Genomic DNA, 18,204 nt, shown 5'->3' on the forward strand with positions numbered 1-18,204 from the left:
ACAGTAATGACACACTCAAAACATTAAGTAGTGCAGTTGCATCAGATCCCTACAAACAACTTATTTGATTACTAATGATCTCATAGATAACTGTCTCATTGTGGGATTGTGCTGCTATCTCAGAATCTGGGTCATATTCTTGCACAGACTGTAAATTTTTTCTCACCTCATTTACTGTTTATTTTGTAGCACTGCTGCTCACTTGCACATATGACAGCACAAGTTATCACTGCATTAACTGAAGCAATGATGAAAGGATAGGTAAGGGCTTCTAATTTTAAAACAACAATGGAATAATACAAGACAATGTCATTTGTGATTGGTGCACTTTATATGTAGGCCAACCTACATGAGGACCAAATTAGGCATGACTTTTCTGGCTGCAAAAGTTTTCATTTTTTAACTGTGACACTCTTTCAGAACTACTGTGACAGACCTTGATACTGGGTAGTGAAAGTACGAAAATTGGTGTAACTTGACTTCATAACTTATCTAAATACTCACCACACAAACAGTGGTTCAAAGAACTGTATAACTACTGTGAAGCCAAGGGTGACGAGTATCAATCCAAGGTTGATTAGCAGCATGAGGCAGCACATGCCACGTGTGTTGGGGCAGAATGGGTTGGGTGCTGCCATTGTCTCCACGACGAGCCCACCACGCCGCGACACACGGGACGCCCGTGACTGCTGAGTGCGTGATGTCTTCACCGTCGATCGTGACAGCTCTGAGGCTGGCCGGGAGAGGCGGGATGGGGTCCGGCTGTAGCGTGATCCACGGCTGCAATGAAGAACATATACAGAAGGACATCGCACTGATGAGGTGTAGATTTAATTTGAGAACTTGATTCTTTAACATACCACAGAGAAGAGCTTTATGGGATGGGGAACGAGTGAAGCTATACATTAACATGTGGAAGCTGCCACTACAGACTATTTCTCTAATGTTTATTAACAACAAATCATCATTACTGCTAATTTTCTAACGCTGATAATTATAGTAAATAATACTCTCTCTCTCTCTCTCTCTCTCTCTCTCACACACACACACACACACACGATTTAATATCCCTTTCACTTTCTTCACAATATCAAATTCTGGCAAATGATGTTACAAAGAGGAGAACAGGATTTTAATACATGGTTAATGCTACCAACTTTTGTATCACCTGAGACACTTCTTTTTTATGGAATGGTGCACTGTTTTCAACACTCTTTGAAAGCCATTGGAATCATAAGAACAAAGATATAACACTTATTAGTATTTGCATCGAAACCTCTTGCCAAAGTGAAATGTGCTAAAATTGAAAGACTAAATTGCTGGAATTTGCTACTGCAAAGTAACCATCATAGGCGTCATCATTAAACCCAGCATAATTAAATGAGAATACATTTATGTATTTGAAATAGTTTCCTAATCCTCTTTTAATACATTAAATGTTACATATCATTCTAGTTAAAAAAAAAATCAAGAGTTGACTGTGTATCTCAGTTGTATAAAGTAGGGTCCAAAGGAAATACAGTTTATCTTAGTAACCTCGCATCACCTTCTTGCTGCACGTAGTGATGAAGATTTGCATTGGAGCCTGCATGGGTATGTTCCAATGATAGTAGAAGGTTATGCATATCTTGCTATCTGATACTTTTGTGAAATATTTGATGTTAGTGAAACAAGCATTAATCACTGTACTTTTCTTTTAGAGAGTATTTAAATGTTGTTAAAAAATATAGCTTTTTAAATTTTATTCATTAGAATTGGTTGGTGAAACCCTGTGACAAAAACAATTGCTTTTTCTTAAGAAATGAGTTTTTCTACTACCAGTCACAATTTTCTTTTTGTTTATATTTTGTGTGACATGTGTATGGAAATGATTACGATTTTGACATCCATTTTTGTGTATCTCTATGCCAATTATTTGTGATGTTTCCAATGTGTGAGGTGCTGCATGGTTCTATTGTCTTAAGGTTTTCTTGTAAATGTAAATATGGACAATAGGAACACCTAAATACAACAGCAGATGAATGCACAACTTCACACATTGGTAACATCATGAATAAATGTCATAAAACCACACAAAAAGCACACTTTAGAATGGGGATTATTTCCTTAAATGTGTTGTACAAAACATAATTAAAAAGAAAATTATGGCTGATAACAGAAAAAGTTATTCCATAAAGAGGCTCAAAACACTGTATATTTTTCAATAAAAAAATTAAAAAAAACACTTTCTTCAATATCTCAGTTCATGCAAGGGTCAATAATTAACAAAGTAACAATATGATATTAGGAGATATTACCGATCAAAAAAGGAAAAGGTCCTACACACTTGTGTCCAGAAGCAAATACTTTAAGATACAGGCCATTCTGTACTATGATAGCTATCTGTTTGACAACACTACAGGAGGCACTCATTGTGATTACCACCCATTTCACACCTTCTGCAGTTCTTTGTCTCTAAGAATTACAAACTAATGGGTACACACCTGACCATCCTCATATTTAGTCACATGCTTGATATGCACAGTCCTGCAATGTGTGCATATTGTAGACAGGTGGGTGTGGATCATACCAATGCCTTTAATGTCAGCCAGAAATCAATAGGAGTAAGATCAGTTGTGCTAGGTACTTTAGTACAAAACACAGAAAATGATGTGTTGCCCAGTGACGCATAAACCAGATCTGTTGTCTTTCTTTAAGAGTAACAGTCTCCAAATTTGTCTGGGGCACTGTATGGCCCTATGAGTCTGTACAGACAATTCTGCTCCCAAATTGACATTAAAATGAACCTGACCCCTAGCACCACTGATTGCTCAACAATTTGCATTTGCCCGAATGTGGTTATTACGGTAATTTATTATTCCACTCTGTGCAAATCCTGTCTCATCTGCCAGCACAATCTCAAAACAATCTGTATAGAATGGCTGATACAAGTCAGCACTAAATGTATCAGTATACCTGACAACTGCATCACAACTGTGTTTGACATTTTTCTCTTGTTCTGGCCAGTGTTTACTCTTATAATAATAATATGGGAAACTTTCATTTTAAACAAATACACAAAGAAAAAATAACCCCACCTATATGTTTCTCACTTATTAACTCGTAAAGTATACTGTCACAATGACCTTTGGTAGCTGAGCTTTTCACTGAAATGCTCCACACTGTAATAAGTTAGTATCCACAATATTCATAAAAAACATGGCTGACTATCTTGGCCTGGGTGTTTCTATGTGTTTCTACATGTAGAACTGTAGTTAGTGGTATGGCTAAACCAATGGTGGATAATGGAGAAATAATTGTTACCCAATGGTGGATGATGGGGAAATAATTGTTATCTTGGAGAACAATAAAGTAATACACATATAATGTAACAAATGTAAATTTTAACAAAAGTTTGGAAGTGTTTCTCAAGAAGTTATTTTCTAATCTTTTAATGTCAAGAAGTGGAATAAAAACAGAAGTACCAAATTATAATCAAAATGTGCAGCTAAGAAAAAGGAGAAAGGGACATGGAATAAACAGGGCCACATATTCTTATCCTTAATTTTTTTTTTAGATATTTACTTAGATTCAATTAAAAAATACATTGGCAACCATTTCAAACACTATGTGTGCTTTTTATATTTTTCACTTCAAAGAGCTTGTGTATCATCCAGACGTTACAATTACTTCTAATAGGCAATTTTTGTTTCCCAAGTTTAACAAATAGTTGGTGAACGAAGATTAATATTGGAGAATGAAAATGAATCTGAAGCAGCAACTTATTTTGTACTGCAGGACAAACATTTTACTCACGGTATTAGAAAGTCTCTGGCCTAAATGTATTACTTTGTATTGTGACTATGTAATAACTTTTCTTTATGCCCTGTCTTGTGATTTCTTTTTCAGCCAGAAAAGATTTTGAGCATCTCTCTCATAGGAAGGATTGTAGCGTTACTGTATGGATCCAGTGAGCTATGACAAAAAACCAGCCCGAAGGATACAATACTTTGTGTGAACTGTATCGTGGAATCTGGACACTCTAATTCTGAATTGACAGGGTCCAAGACTTTGGTGTACTATTTCTTAATGTCAACTCATTACTAACGGTAGCTGATAAGCAGTACTGTATGGCCCAAAATCGTACTGGCAGTTGTTGAACACACTGTTTCATTTTGCTGATTTGTAATTTGTATCAGTATAATTACATGGAATTGCAGAAGATAGTTTCAGTTCTAATTTTGAGTACTCACAACATTTAAACATTCTGTAGCCCCATGTGTCACTTTTGCTCTTATGGATGCTTGGTACAAAACAAGAAACACAGGTATGTCACCTGCTTCCCATGCACTGCTTATCCATGTTCATATCTGTGTCTGCAAATCACTACGAAGTGCATTGCAAAGGGTATATTTTACTGAACCATATATTAAGTTTCCTTCATGTTTCGTTCACATGGATTGTAGAAAGAATTACTGCTTGTATCCCTCTGTGCAGGCTGATATTTGCCCACATTTATGTGCACCATCTGCATGGTGTATATATGTACACTGTTGTTTCCTCCCTTAAAGATTGTATCTCAAGCATCGTAAGAAAATTTTTCCAAGATATATGTGGTGTCTTTCTTTGAGTGTTGTTCAGTCACACCCTGGTTGTCTATAAAGAGAGGGGCAGGGAAGTTGCTTCTGTTGTACCACTTCTTGCAGTCTGGGAAGCAGAAGGGCACACACAGTACCTGTAATCTGATCTCATACCAATGTGGAAAAAGTCCGATCATACAGAGTGAGGTGACAAAAGTCATGGGATAGCAATATGCACATATACAGATGGTGTTAGTATTGTGTACACAAGGTATAAAAGGGCACATTGGTGGAGGTGTCATTTGGACTCACGTGATTCATCTGAAAAGGTTTCCCGGACACTGCGAATTAACAGACTTTGAACACAGAATGGTAGTTGGAACTACACCCATGGGATGTTCCACTTTGGAAATCATTAGGGAATTCAATATTCTGAGATCCACAGTGACAAGCGTGTGCCGAGAATACCAAATTTCAGGCATTACCTATCACCACAGACAACGCAGTGGCTGACAGCCTTCCCTTAGCAACTGAGAGCAGTGGTGTTTGTGTACAACTGAAAGCATTGACATCCAGGTAACACTGCATGAAATAACAGCAGAAATCAGTGTGGGATGTACTGAACATATCCATTAGGACACTGCAACGAAATTTGGCATTAATGGGCTATTGCAGCAGATGACTGACACGAGTGCCTTTGCAAACAGACTTCCATTGTCCGCAGCACTTCTAACCATATCGGTTGGATCTCAGACTGTGGCCTTGTTAGATGGGTCTCAGTCTCAGTTGGTAAGGGCTGATGGGAGGGTTCGAGTGTGGCGCAGGCCCGATGAAGCCACGGAGCCATGCTGTCAACAAGGCACTGTGCAAGCTGATAGTGGCTCCATTATGGTCTGGGCTGTGTTTACATGGAATGGACTGAGTCCTCTGGTCCAACTGAATCGATCATTGATTGGAAATGGTTATTTGCAGCTACTTGAAGATCATTTGCAGCCTTTTACAAATGACAAAGCGCCTTGTCACAGGGACACAATTGTTCGGAATTGGTCTGAAGAACATTCTGGGCAATTTGAGCGAATGATTTGGTGATTCAGTCCGCCTAACACTAATTGAAGAAGAAGAAGAATGGGTAGCTCTGAGGGGTGAAGTAGTGAAGGCAGCAGAGGATCAAGTAGGTAAAAAGATGAGGGCTAGTAGTAAAAATCCTTGGGTAACAGAAGAAATATTGAATTTAATTGATGAAAGGAGAAAAAATAAAAATGCAGTAAATGAAGCAGGCACAAAGGAATACAAACGTCTCAAAAATGAGATCGACAGGAAGTGCAAAATGGCTAAGCAGGGATGGCTAGAGGACAAATGTAAGGATGTAGAGGCTTATCTCACTAGGGATAACATAGATACTGCCTACAGGAAAATTAAAGATACCTTTGGAGAAAAGAGAGCCACTTGTATGAATATCAAGAGCTCAGATGAAAACCCAGTTCTAAGCAAAGAAGGGAAAGCAGAAAGATGGAAGGAGTATATACAGGGTCTATACAAGGGCGATGTACTTGAGGACAATATTATGGAAATGGAAGAGGATGTAGATGAAGATGAAATGGGAGATACGATACTGCGTGAAGAGTTTGACAGAGCATTGAAAGACCTGAGTCGAAACAAGGCCCCCGGAGTAGACAACATTCCATTAGAACTACTGACGGCCTTGGGAGAGCCAGTCCTGACAAAACTCTACCATCTGGTGAGCAAGATGTATGAAACAGGCGAAATACCCTCAGACTTCAAGAAGAATATAATAATTCCAATTCCAAAGAAAGCATGTATTGACAGATGTGAAAATTACCGAACTATCAGTTTAAAAAGTCACAGCTGCAAAATACTAACGCGAATTCTTTACAGACAAATGGAAAAACTGGTAGAAGCCGACCTCGTGGAAGATCAGTTTGAATTCCGTAGAAATGTTGGAACACGTAAGGCAATATTGACCTTACGACTGATCTTGGAAGAAAGATTAAGGAAAGGCAAACCTACGTTTCTAGCATTTGTAGACTTAGAGAAAGTTTTTGACAATGTTGACTGGAATACTCTCTTTCAAATTCTAAAGGTGGCAGGGGTAAAATACAGGGAGCGAAAGGCTATTTACAATTTGTACAGAAACCAGATGGCAGTTATAAAAGTCAATGAAAGGGAAGCTGTTGTTGGGAAGGGAGTGAGACAGAGTTGTAGCCTCTCCCTCATGTTGTTCAATCTGTATATTGAGCAAGCAGTAAAGGAAACAAAAGAAAAATTTGGAGTAGGTATTAAAATCCAGGGAGAAGAAGTAAAAACTTTGAGATTCTCCGATGACATTGTAATTCTGTCGGGGACAGCAAAGGACTTGGAAGAGCAGTTGAACGGAATGGACAGTGTCTTGAAAGGAGGATATAAGATGAACATCAACAAAAGCAAAACGAGTTTAATGGGTTGTAGTCGAATTAAGTTGGGTGATGCTGAGGGAATTAGATTAGGAAATGAGACACTTAAAGTAGTAAAGGAGTTTTGCTATTTGGGGAGCAAAATAACTGATGATGGTCGAAGTAGAGAGGATATAAAATGTAGACTGGCAGTGGCAGGAAAGCGTTTCTGAAGAAGAGAAATTTGTTAACATCGAGAATAGATTTAAGTGTCAGGAAGTCGTTTCTGAAAGTATTTGTATGGAGTGTAGACATGTATGGAAGTGAAAAATAGACAATGAATAGTTTGGACAAGAAGAAAATAGAAGCTTTCGAAATGTGGTGCTACAGAAGAATGTTGAAGATTAGTGGGTAGATCGCATAACTAATGAGGAGGTTTTGAATTGGATTGGGGAGAAGAGAAGTTTGTGGCACAACTTGACTAGAAGATGGGATCGGTTGGTAGGACGTGTCCTGAGGCATCAAGGGATCACAAATTTAGCATTGGAGGGCAGCGTGGAGGGTAAAAATCGTAGAGGGAGACCAGGAGATGAATACACTAAGCAGATTCAGAAGGATGTAGGTTGCAGTAGGTACTGGGAGATTTAGGAGCTTGCACAGGATAGAGTAGCTTGATTGAGGTTTTGGTAACGAAGACGCTGCATACTATCTTGCACGCAGAGTTATTGACAGAAGTAGAATCAACTTCTGGTGTACCGCCCACCATCAGAGTGCTTTGCAGAAAATGCTTGTGCTGTAGGAGTGAAACAGGTACGAGGAGGAGGTGGATGGAGGGATGGATTTTGAATGCCGACGTCTCTTCGTTACGTCCATTTACCGTGAGGAGTAATTTTAATCTGGCACCGGTGCGACACCTGCTCACCTAATTTCCGAGGGCGCCCTGTAGGCGGCGCTGGTGACGTAGATGTCGGAGCCCTCCGGGTCGGAGAGCAAGCTGGGCGCCCGAGGAGAAGGGCGAGCAGTACCGGAGCGCCCCGCCGGCGGCCGACCAGCGCCGGAGATGGCCGAAGGCGGCCGATGCCCGCCCGAGATGGAAAAGGCGGAGGGCGGCCGGGCGGCGCCCAGCGCGCTGTCCTCGCCGTCCGTGGAGGCTGCGCGGCCGTGCGAGTGCGCATGTGCGACGGACTGGCCGTGCACGGGCGACGGCGCCACGTAGTGCGCTGGGCCCAGCCGGCGCACCATCGCCGCTCAGCGTCTGCAACAGCGCGGACAACTGTAGGCTGGTTTGTTTTTACATTAATAGGAAAGTTAAAACAACTCAAAGGTAGATTTCGACTTACTGGGCAACAATTATTGAAATAAGATAGTCATAACTTCCGAACGGTTTGCGCCAGAACGTTCAAACTGCACGGTTGGCCGCGGGGCATGATGGTAATTAGTATGGTTTGGTTGGCGCATTTGGGGGACTGAGAATCCGCATTTAGTGATGGAGAAGTCTCTGCACCCTCAACAGGTGACTGTGTGCTATGCAATGTCCAGTCACGGAATAATCGGTGCTATGCCATTTGGGGAGCAAAATAACTGATGGTCGAAGTAGAGAGGATATAAAATGTAGACTGGCAATGGCAAGGAAAGCGTTTCTGAAGAAGAGAAATTTGTTAACATCGAGTATAGATTTAAGTGTCAGGAAGTCGTTTCTGAAAGTATTTGTAAGGATTGTAGCCACGTATGGAGGTGAAACATGGACGATAACTAGTTTGGACAAGAAGAGAATAGAAGCTTTCGAAATGTGGTGCTACAGAAGTATCCTGAAGATTAGGTGAGTAGATCACATAACTAATGAGGAGGTATTGAATAGGATTGGGGAGAAGAGAAGTTTGTGGCACAACTTGACTAGAAGAATGGATCGGTTGGTAGGACATGTTCTGAGGCATCAAGGGATCACCAATTTGGTATTGGAGGGCAGAGTGGAGGGTAAAAATCGTAGGGGGAGACCAAGAGATGAATACAGTAAGCAGATTCAAAAGGATGTAGGTTGCTGTAGGTACTGGGAGATGAAGAAGCTTGCACAGGATAGAGTAGCATGGAGAGCTGCATCAAACCAGTCTCAGGACTGAAGACCACAATAACAACAACAACATTCCTCGATGGCACGGTGAATACTGAATGGTACGTGAAGATTTTGGAAGATGATTTCATCCCCATTACCAAAGCAACCCTGATTTCAACAAGATGTGTTTCATGCAAGACGGAGCTCAACCCCATCGAAACAGGAGAGTGTTTGATGACCTGGAGGAGCACTTTGGGGATCGCATTCTGGTCGGGGGTAGCCAGAGGCTACTGGCATGGTCCTCAATTGGCCGCCATATTCTCCGCATCTGAACACATGCGACTCGGTACGGTGGGGCTGTATTAAAGACAAGATGTACAGCAATGACCCCAAAACAACTGGTGAGCTGGAAACAGCCATTCAAGAGGTCAATGACAGCATCGATGTTCCAACACTTCAGCGGGTCATGCAGAATTTCGCCATTCGTCTGTGCCACATCATCGCCAATGACGACTGTCGCAACCTAAAGCCGAATATCTGTAGTGACGTTTACATGTTGAATAAAGTGTGCGCACGCAGTAGTTTGTAGCTAATTTACATTTTTTTTCATGTAGTTCAGTAATTGTCACCCTGTATGTGGCTGAGCTAATAATACCGTTGTTCCACACAACATTTATTTCGTTTTCTTATTCCACACGATATTTATTTCGTTTTCATATTAAATACAGGTAAACCAGAAATCTTAGTGGTGAGCAGACAAAACATAGTTGCCCAATGCTCACTTAACAATGAGCGACCACAGACTGTCGAAACTATTATGGCCGGCAGTGGGTGGCCGAGCGGTTCTAGGCGCTTCAGTCTGGAACCGCACGACCGCTACGGTCGCAGGTTCGTCCTGCCTCGGGCATGGATGTATGTGATGTCCTTAGGTTAGTTAGCTTTAAGTAGTTGTAAGTTCTAGGGGACTGATGACCTCAGCAGTTAAGTCCCATAGTGCTCAGAGCCATTTGAACGATTTGAAACTATTATCTATAGATGGCCTCCTTTGTAAATGAGCAACATTTTCCAATAATTCTCCGAATAAGCCGAAATCGACCATTCACCTTGGCTACTTAACGTGCTCGTTCCAGTTCATATCATTTTGCAACATTACGCCCTAACGTCAACGTTACTGTGTCAAGCGGTACATGAACATCAGAAGATTATTTTTCCTATTCATCTGTATTAACTTATATTCTTCTACATGTGGAACAAGCTCCCATTCATCACACCAAATGGAAGTTCTGTCTGCTTACTGCAGCATCTGTCAGATCATTTGTGTACGAGGCCCACTGAAAAGTGATGTCTCGAATTTTTCTTATTCTTTTGTCAATATCGCTTGAGGTATTACATGGCATATACAGGGTGGTCCATTGATAGTGACCGGGCCAAATATCTCACGAAATAAGCATCAAACGAAAAAACTACAAAGAACGAAACTCGTCTAGCTTGAAGGGGGAAACCAGATGGCGCTATGGTTGGCCCGCTAGATGTGGCGCTGCCATAGGTCAAACGCATATCAACTGCGTTTTTTTAAATGGGAACCCTCATTTTTCATTACATATTCGTGTAGTACGTAAAGAAATAGGAATGTTTTAGTTGGACCACTTTTTTCGCTTTGTGATAGATGGCGCTGTAATAGTCACAATCGTATAAGTACGTGGTATCACGTAACATTCCGCCAGTGCGGACAGTATTTGCTTCGTGGTACATTACCCGTGTTAAAATGGACCGTTTACCAATCGACGGTATCCTGGACGACATCATCCAAGTGTCCGGACTGTTCGCCGGATAGTTACGTTATTTAAGGAAACAGGAAGTGTTCAGCCACATGTGAAACGTCAACCACGACCTGCAACAAATGATGATGCCCAAGTAGGGTGTTTCAGCTGCTTTCGCGGCTAATCCGCACATCTGTAACAGACAAATTGCGCGAGAATCGAGGATCTCAAAAACGTCGGTGTTGAGGATGCTACATTAACATCGATTGCACCCGTACCATATTTCTATGCACCAGGAATTGCACGGCGACGACTTTTAACGTCGTGTACAGTTCTGGCACTGGGCACAAGAGAAATTACGGGACGATGACAGATTTTTTGGATGCGTCGTTTAGCGACGAAACGTCATTCGCCAACAGCGGTAACGTAGACAGGCATAATACGCACTATTGGGCAACGGAAAATCCACGATGGCTGCGACAAGTCGAACATCAGAGACCTTGGCGGGTTAATGTATGGTGCGGCGTTATGGGAGGATAATTGGCCCCCATTTTATCGATGGCAATCTAAATGGAGCAATGTATGCTAATTTCCTATGTAATGTTCTACTGATGTTTCACTGCATGACAGAATGGCGATGTACTTCCAACATGATGGATGTCCGGCACATAGCTCGCGTGCGGTTGAAGCGGTATTAAGTAGCATATTTCATGACAGGTGGACTGGTCGTCGAAGCACCATACCATGGCCCGCACGTTCACCGGATCTGACGTCCCCGGATTTCTTTCTTTGAGGATAGTTGAAGGATATTTGCTATCGTGATGCACCGACAACGCCTGACAACATACGTCAGCGCATTGTCAAGGCATGTGCGAACATTACGGAAGGCGAACTACTCGCTGTTGAAAAGAATGTCGTTACACGTATTGCCAAATGAATTGAGGTTGACGCACATCATTTTGAGCATTTATTGCATTAATGTGGTATTTACAGGTAATCACGCTGTAAGAGCATGCGTTCTCAGAAATGAAAGTTCACAAAGATACATGTATCACATTGGAACAAACGAAATAAATTGTTCAAGCGTACCTACGTTATGTATTTTAATTTAAAAAACCTACCTGTTACCAACTGTTCGTTTAAAATTGTGAGCCATATGTTTGTGACTATTACAGCGCCATCTACCAAAAAGCGAAAAAAGTGGTCCAACTAAAACATTCATATTTCTTTACGTACTACACGAATCTGTAATAAAAATGGGGTTCCCTATTTTTAAAAAACGTAGTTGATATCCGTTTGACATATGGCAGCACCATCTAGCGGGCCAACCATAGCGCCATCTGGTTTCCCCCTTCAAGCTAGACGAGTTTCGTTCTTTGTAGTTTTTTCGTTTGATGCTTATTTCGTCAGATATTTGGCCCGGTCACTATCAATGGACCACCCTGTATATTATCCGGCCAATTTTAGCGCTTCGCTGAGTAAGTTGCTGCCCTCTGCAGCTAGAGGGCTCGGAATTGTAGTGTGTAATATGGTGGTGTGTACGGTAACTGTGTAGATGCGAAAAAAAGAACGTGCTATGATCGAGTTCCTAACCGCAGAAGAGTTCGTCCACAAATGGATCACCAGACCACGCAAGAGCGCTGCGACATTTGCAGCTGTCCAACAACTTGGGTTCACTGTCATCGATCGTCCTACATATAATCCCGACTTGGCTCCATCCGATTTTGATCTGTTTGCAAAAGAACGCCATCGAGACTTCACTTTGATAGTGACGAAGCGGTGCAAGCAGAGGTGAGGTTGTGGCTCCGACACTTATGTCAGACATTCTGCAGTGACGGTATCAGCGAAGCTGTCTCTCGTTGGGAGAAATGTGTTCATCGCCAGGGTGGCTATGTTGAGAAATAAATATTCAGACACAAAGAGTAAAGATGTAAAATCTTAATAAAGTTTGTTTTGTTTAAAAAGCTTTAAAAGTTTTCACAAACAAAATTCGGGGGCTTTACTTTTCAGCGGGCCGTCGTGTCGAGAGGACAAGAGTAGTACCACCATCATCCTTTCCTGGGACACTTCCAACGATACCCTCGTCTGAGATGAACACAGTTTCCTGGGTTAGTGAAGAACTCTTCGACCCACTCACGTGTTTGGGAAGCTATTCCGTACGCTCGGAGCTTCGTTAACAGTCTGCAGTGGGGTACTGTGCCAATGCCTTTCATCCACGGTTCGCAGAATATCGTGCAAGAAATTGCAAACCCGAGTTTTGCACAAGCGATGCTTTCTAACTGAACTGAATCTGGGATTTCCGCAAGGCAGTCCAACGCGCAAACCACGTATCTACGGAGACTACAGCAGAGAACTGCTGATTTTTTAAAGTTTTTTAGTAATAAAAAATTGGACGGGTTGCAGATGTCACATGATAAAGCTGTCGATGATGTAAAACATTATGAATATGACCACAAATCAAGACTAAACAGTGTTCCCCTACACGACACTCCCAGGATCGAAACACGTATGTGTGCCATTGTCAAGGATGGCCTTTCATTGTCATTGCATTGTATTCCCTTTATGCCCCAAGGGACGTTGAACCGCCGTGTCCGTCTTCTTTATTTCCACTTCCGCAGAGAAGAATGGTGCGCTCTGTGGGAGGTTATAGTTAGTGACCCACACTTTTCATTTGTTCCGAGTAGATAAATAGGCGCACCTGTCGAGCAATGCTGCTACACACGGCAGACGCTTAGTGGTCCTTTTCGTGTGCTCCGGCTCGACATGGAAACCACGGTGTGTGGCGAGCTAGGCATCCGTCAGAAGCAGGGAGTGTCTCGCGGCATTCGGAACCACGAACGGTAGCGGTTGCATGTTCAGGCACAGACGGGGATTGCAGTGTTGACAATTCCAAGCAACAGTTGTAGTACGCGCATCCGCGTGCTTTTCGCTTGGGAAAAAAAAGTATATGCTGCAAATTATTTCTCTCGCTTGCGCATGCAGAATTTATCACTTACCTCCACAGTCAGGAATGAGAACTCGCAACAAATGGAATCTAAATTCACTAAACAACCCGCTACGACCACGTTCAAGCTCGCATTAACTATAGTAAGCGGAAACCGACATCACGTGATGCTGTCTGCACTTCACTGCAGTGACAGGTTGCGCTCCAAATCCGACCCTGACAGCAGATTTAAGAACCACGGTAGAGTTGAGTCTACCTTGAGCACCCCGCCCCCCCCCCCCCCCCCCACCTTTTCCATAACATGTTTTAACCATTCATGTTTACTGATTAAGTAGTAAAAGATGTGTTACTTTTTAGCTGAGATTAACGACTTCTATTTCATAGAAATCGAGTGAATTACTACACTACTGGCCATTAAAATTGCAATACCATGAAGAAATGCAGGTGATACGGGTATTCATTGGACAAATATATTATACTAGAATTGACATGTGATTACTTTTTCACTCAATGTGGGTGCATAGATCCTGAGAAATCAGTACCCAGAACAACCACCACTGGCCGTAATAACAGCCTTGATACGCCTGGGCATTGAGTCAAACAGAGCTAGGATGGAGTGTCCGGGTAAAGCTGCCCATGCAGCTTCAACAAGATACCACAGTTCATCAAGAGTAGCGACTGGCGTATTGTGACGAGCCAGTTGCTCGGACACCATTGACCAGACGTTTTCAATTGAGGAGAGATCTGGAGAATGTGCTGGCCAGGGCAGCAGTCGAACATTTTCTGTATCCAGAAAGGCCCGTACAGGATCTGCAACATGCGGTCGTGCATTATCCTGCTGAAATGTAAGGTTTCGCAGGGATCGATCGAAGGGTAGAGCCACGGGTCGTAACACATCTGAAATGTAACGTCCACTGTTCAAAGTGCCGTCAATGCGAACAAGAGGTGACCGAACCAATGGCACCCCATATCATCATGTGGGGTCACACGCCAGTATGGCGATGACGAATACACGCTTCCAATGTGCGTTCACCACGATGTCGTCAAACACGGATGCGACCATCATGATGATGTAAACAGAACCTGGATTCATCCGAAAAAATGACGTTTTGCAACTCGTGCACCCAGATTCGTCGTCGAATACACCATCGCAGGCGCTCCTGTCTGTGATGCAGCGTCAAGGGTAACTGCAGCCATGGTCTCCGAGCTGATAGTCCATGCTGCTGCAAACGTCGTCGAACTGTGCGTGCAGATGGTTGTTGTCTTGCAAACGTTCCCATCTGTTGACTCAGGATCGAGACGTGGCTGCACGATCCGTTACAGCCATGCGGGTAAGATGCCTGTCATCTCGACTGCTAGTGATACGAGGCCGTTGGGATCCAGCGCGGCGTTCCGTATTACCCTCCTCAACCCACCGATTCCATATTCTGCTAACAGTAATTGGATCTCGACCAATGCGAGCAGCAATGTCCAGATACGATAAACCGCAATCGCGATAGGCTACAATCCGACCTTTATCAAAGTCGGAAACGTGATGGTAGGCATTTCTCCTCCTTACACGAGTCATCACAACGTTTCACCAGGCAACGCCGGTGAACTGCTGTTTGTGTATGGGAAATCGGTTGGCAACTTTCCTCATGTCAGGACGTTGTAACTGTCGCCTCCGGCGCCAACCTTGTGTGAATGCTCTGAAAAGCTAATCATTTGCCTATCGCATCATCTTCTTCCTGTCGATTAAATTTCGCGTCTGTAGCACGTCATCTTCGTGGTGTAGCAATTTTAATGGCCAGTAGTGTATTTTGTGCGCTTATTTTCACAAAGTCTATGGATTGTTCCTTTTTGGGGGGGAAAACGTGACAGGAATGCTGCACCTGGACATGCTGCGAAATTGTATGTTTCCTCCACTTCACAACATTACATTGATTTCATTTTTATGTATGATGGCGCCCCACTTCTCCTTCACCTTAAGATCGAACGTTATCTTTACAGCACCATCCCACAACGTTGGATTGGAGGAAGTAGAAAACAAGATCTTGTTCACTGCTTTTGGCCTCCCAGCCTTTCAATTTTTTCTCTGTGGGGTACACAACAGTCTTCGGCAGCTACTCTTCAAGAGTTGAGAAATCGAATTGTTGAAGATGTCGATTCAATAAACAGGGACCTGTTGATTGGTGTGTGGAATGAAGTGGACTACCGTTTCAATGTTTCTCGAGCAACACTTGGTGCTGATGTCGAGTGTATGGTACAGTGTCTGTGCGAAAGTAAAAGTTTGTACCTTCCTCTATCCAGTGAGATGCGCAGCGTGTTTCTATCTTTCATAGTTGGTCTGTAATAAAAATTAAATTTTTTTTTAATCATCCTGTATTATGCTGTGAGGGACATCCACTAGGGGTTCCACGGGAAGTGTGTAGTAATAATCGGCATCGTGACAGCTGTGGATTACCTGAACATTATTGCGGACCAGCTGCATCCGTTCACGCTTCTTGATGTCTTTCCGTGTCACAATACCAGAACCGCGCTACACTGGTCTGAGGAGCATAATAACTCGTCCGATCTGAACCTGATGCAACACGTGTGGGACGCTATCGTGTGCCACAAACCAGTGGCCCGTAATTTACGACAATTACGTGACCTGTGCGTAGGCGTCTGGCGCCACACACCTCCGGAAACCTACCAGTGACTTGCCGAATCCCTCCCACGCAGAATCGCTGTGCTCTGCGTTGTAAAGGTGGACCATTACGCTGTTAAGTAGGTGATCATAATGTTTTGACTCAAATAAGTGGAAGAAAAGCATAAAAGATGTTCTGAGGTAATGGGCACAATAGAGTCGAATTTCTTTTTAATACTCGGTACTTTACAGCTGTTTGGTTCAAATGGCTCTGAGCACTATGGGACTCAACATCTGAGGTCATCAGTCCCCTAGAACTTAGAACTACTTAAACCTAACTAACCTAAGGACATCACATACATCCATGCCCGAGGCAGGATTCGAACCTGCGACCGTAGCCGTCGCGCGGTTCCATACTGAAGCACCTAGAACCGCTCGGCCACACAGGCGGGCTTACAGCTGTTTCTGTGCTAGTCTAAGCAACTTGAAACGCAAATACAAGGTACAGTATGTTCACCAAACAATGTTTGTGGTAGATTTTTGACGATAGTTCAGAACCTAAATACAGTGAATTGTACAAGACTTATCTATGAGGTACCCCGTATTCGAGACATGCATATGTGGGAGTTCAGCTACATGCAAGGATATTGTGAATGCTTCATACATGGCTGATAAATTTGTAAGGAGGACACGAGTTATTTAGTGCCCATTATCCCTCTGGCATTGAAGTTTTGCACTACACAGGGTGTTTCAAAAAGGACTTAAGAACTTTGAAAAATCATATAAATTAATTCATAGGACCTACAGAGGTGATTGTAGTGTCAATTTGTAGGGAAATACATCAAGATTTGTCTCGCGTAGTTCGCTAGTGCAGAATTACATCTTAAGGAGCGCTAGCGGCAGTTGTGTTAAAGGTGGCTGCCATCACTGGAACCGAGCGTGCTAGCTGTGTGTTTCGGTTCGAAGAATCTAAGTCGGCGACAACAGTTCACCGTAATTTCCGTACCAAGTACGCTAAAGATCCTCATAGTAGGCCTACGAGTGGCATAAATGTTTTGTAGATACAGGGTGTTCGGTAAGACATGGGAAGTAATCAGGTTGTCCATGCACATGTGACCACGTCGTTGAGAGAATGAGACCTTACATCACTTAATTTTTTATTATGGGGATTCATCAAAGATATCATATTTGTACCTCCTGTGTCGGCTTCTCTACCTGAACTTATAGCAAGAATTTACGCCGCCACTGAGCAAATTACACTTGCGATGCTACAGCGAGTTTGGGAAGAAATTGACTTCCGATGGGTTGTGTGAAGGATAACCAACGGAAGCCACGTACAACATCTTTAGTTTAAGGTAGAAGACTTGATGTGTTTCCCTACAAAATAACACTAAATCTAGCTCTTATGTCTTCTTTCAATAAATTTATATGAATTTTTAAAGTTGTAAAGTCCTTTTTGAAACACCCTATACTTGGATTCAGTACACACAGTCCAGTTACATTAAAGTGACTGTGCCTATGTTCTACGTCAACGTGCAGTAACCACTCCCAGACAGCAGGTGGCAGCACTAGCAGTGAAGGGTATGTATATAAAGAGTGTCGGTTGGACACGGAGAACAGTGCAGTCGTAATCGTAATGCGGAAGCGGACGGATTTCTGTGACGTCTAAAATGGCATGATCATAGGCTTTCGGGCCAAGGGTGGAAGCATTTCCGACACGACTAAGTTTGTAAACTGTCCATGTGTCGCCGTAGTTAAAGTGGCGCTATCCGAAAACGGCGACGAGGCGCCTGTGGTGCACCGCGGACCATAGATGACACGGGTGAATGGCGGCTGTGGAGATGTGTGCGGGCGAATAGACGTGCAACTGCTGAGCAACTGACCGGCCAGGCG

General features: G+C 42.9%; 1 protein-coding gene across 1 annotated transcript in view; it reads right to left on the reverse strand.

Moving 5' to 3' along the window:
• The window catches only part of LOC126175106 (uncharacterized), a 143,628-nt gene that overhangs the window by 13,448 nt on the left and 111,976 nt on the right, over positions 1–18,204 (reverse strand). The window contains exons 2-3 of the mRNA XM_049921660.1: positions 7,872–8,204; positions 505–780 (exon numbers count right to left, since the gene is read on the reverse strand). Coding sequence (XP_049777617.1) covers positions 505–780; positions 7,872–8,191 — 596 coding nt within the window. The 5' untranslated portion in view covers positions 8,192–8,204. The remainder of the gene's footprint in view (positions 1–504; positions 781–7,871; positions 8,205–18,204) is intronic.

Source organism: Schistocerca cancellata, chromosome 3, assembly GCF_023864275.1.
Source record: "Schistocerca cancellata isolate TAMUIC-IGC-003103 chromosome 3, iqSchCanc2.1, whole genome shotgun sequence".
NCBI lineage: Eukaryota > Metazoa > Arthropoda > Insecta > Orthoptera > Acrididae > Schistocerca > Schistocerca cancellata.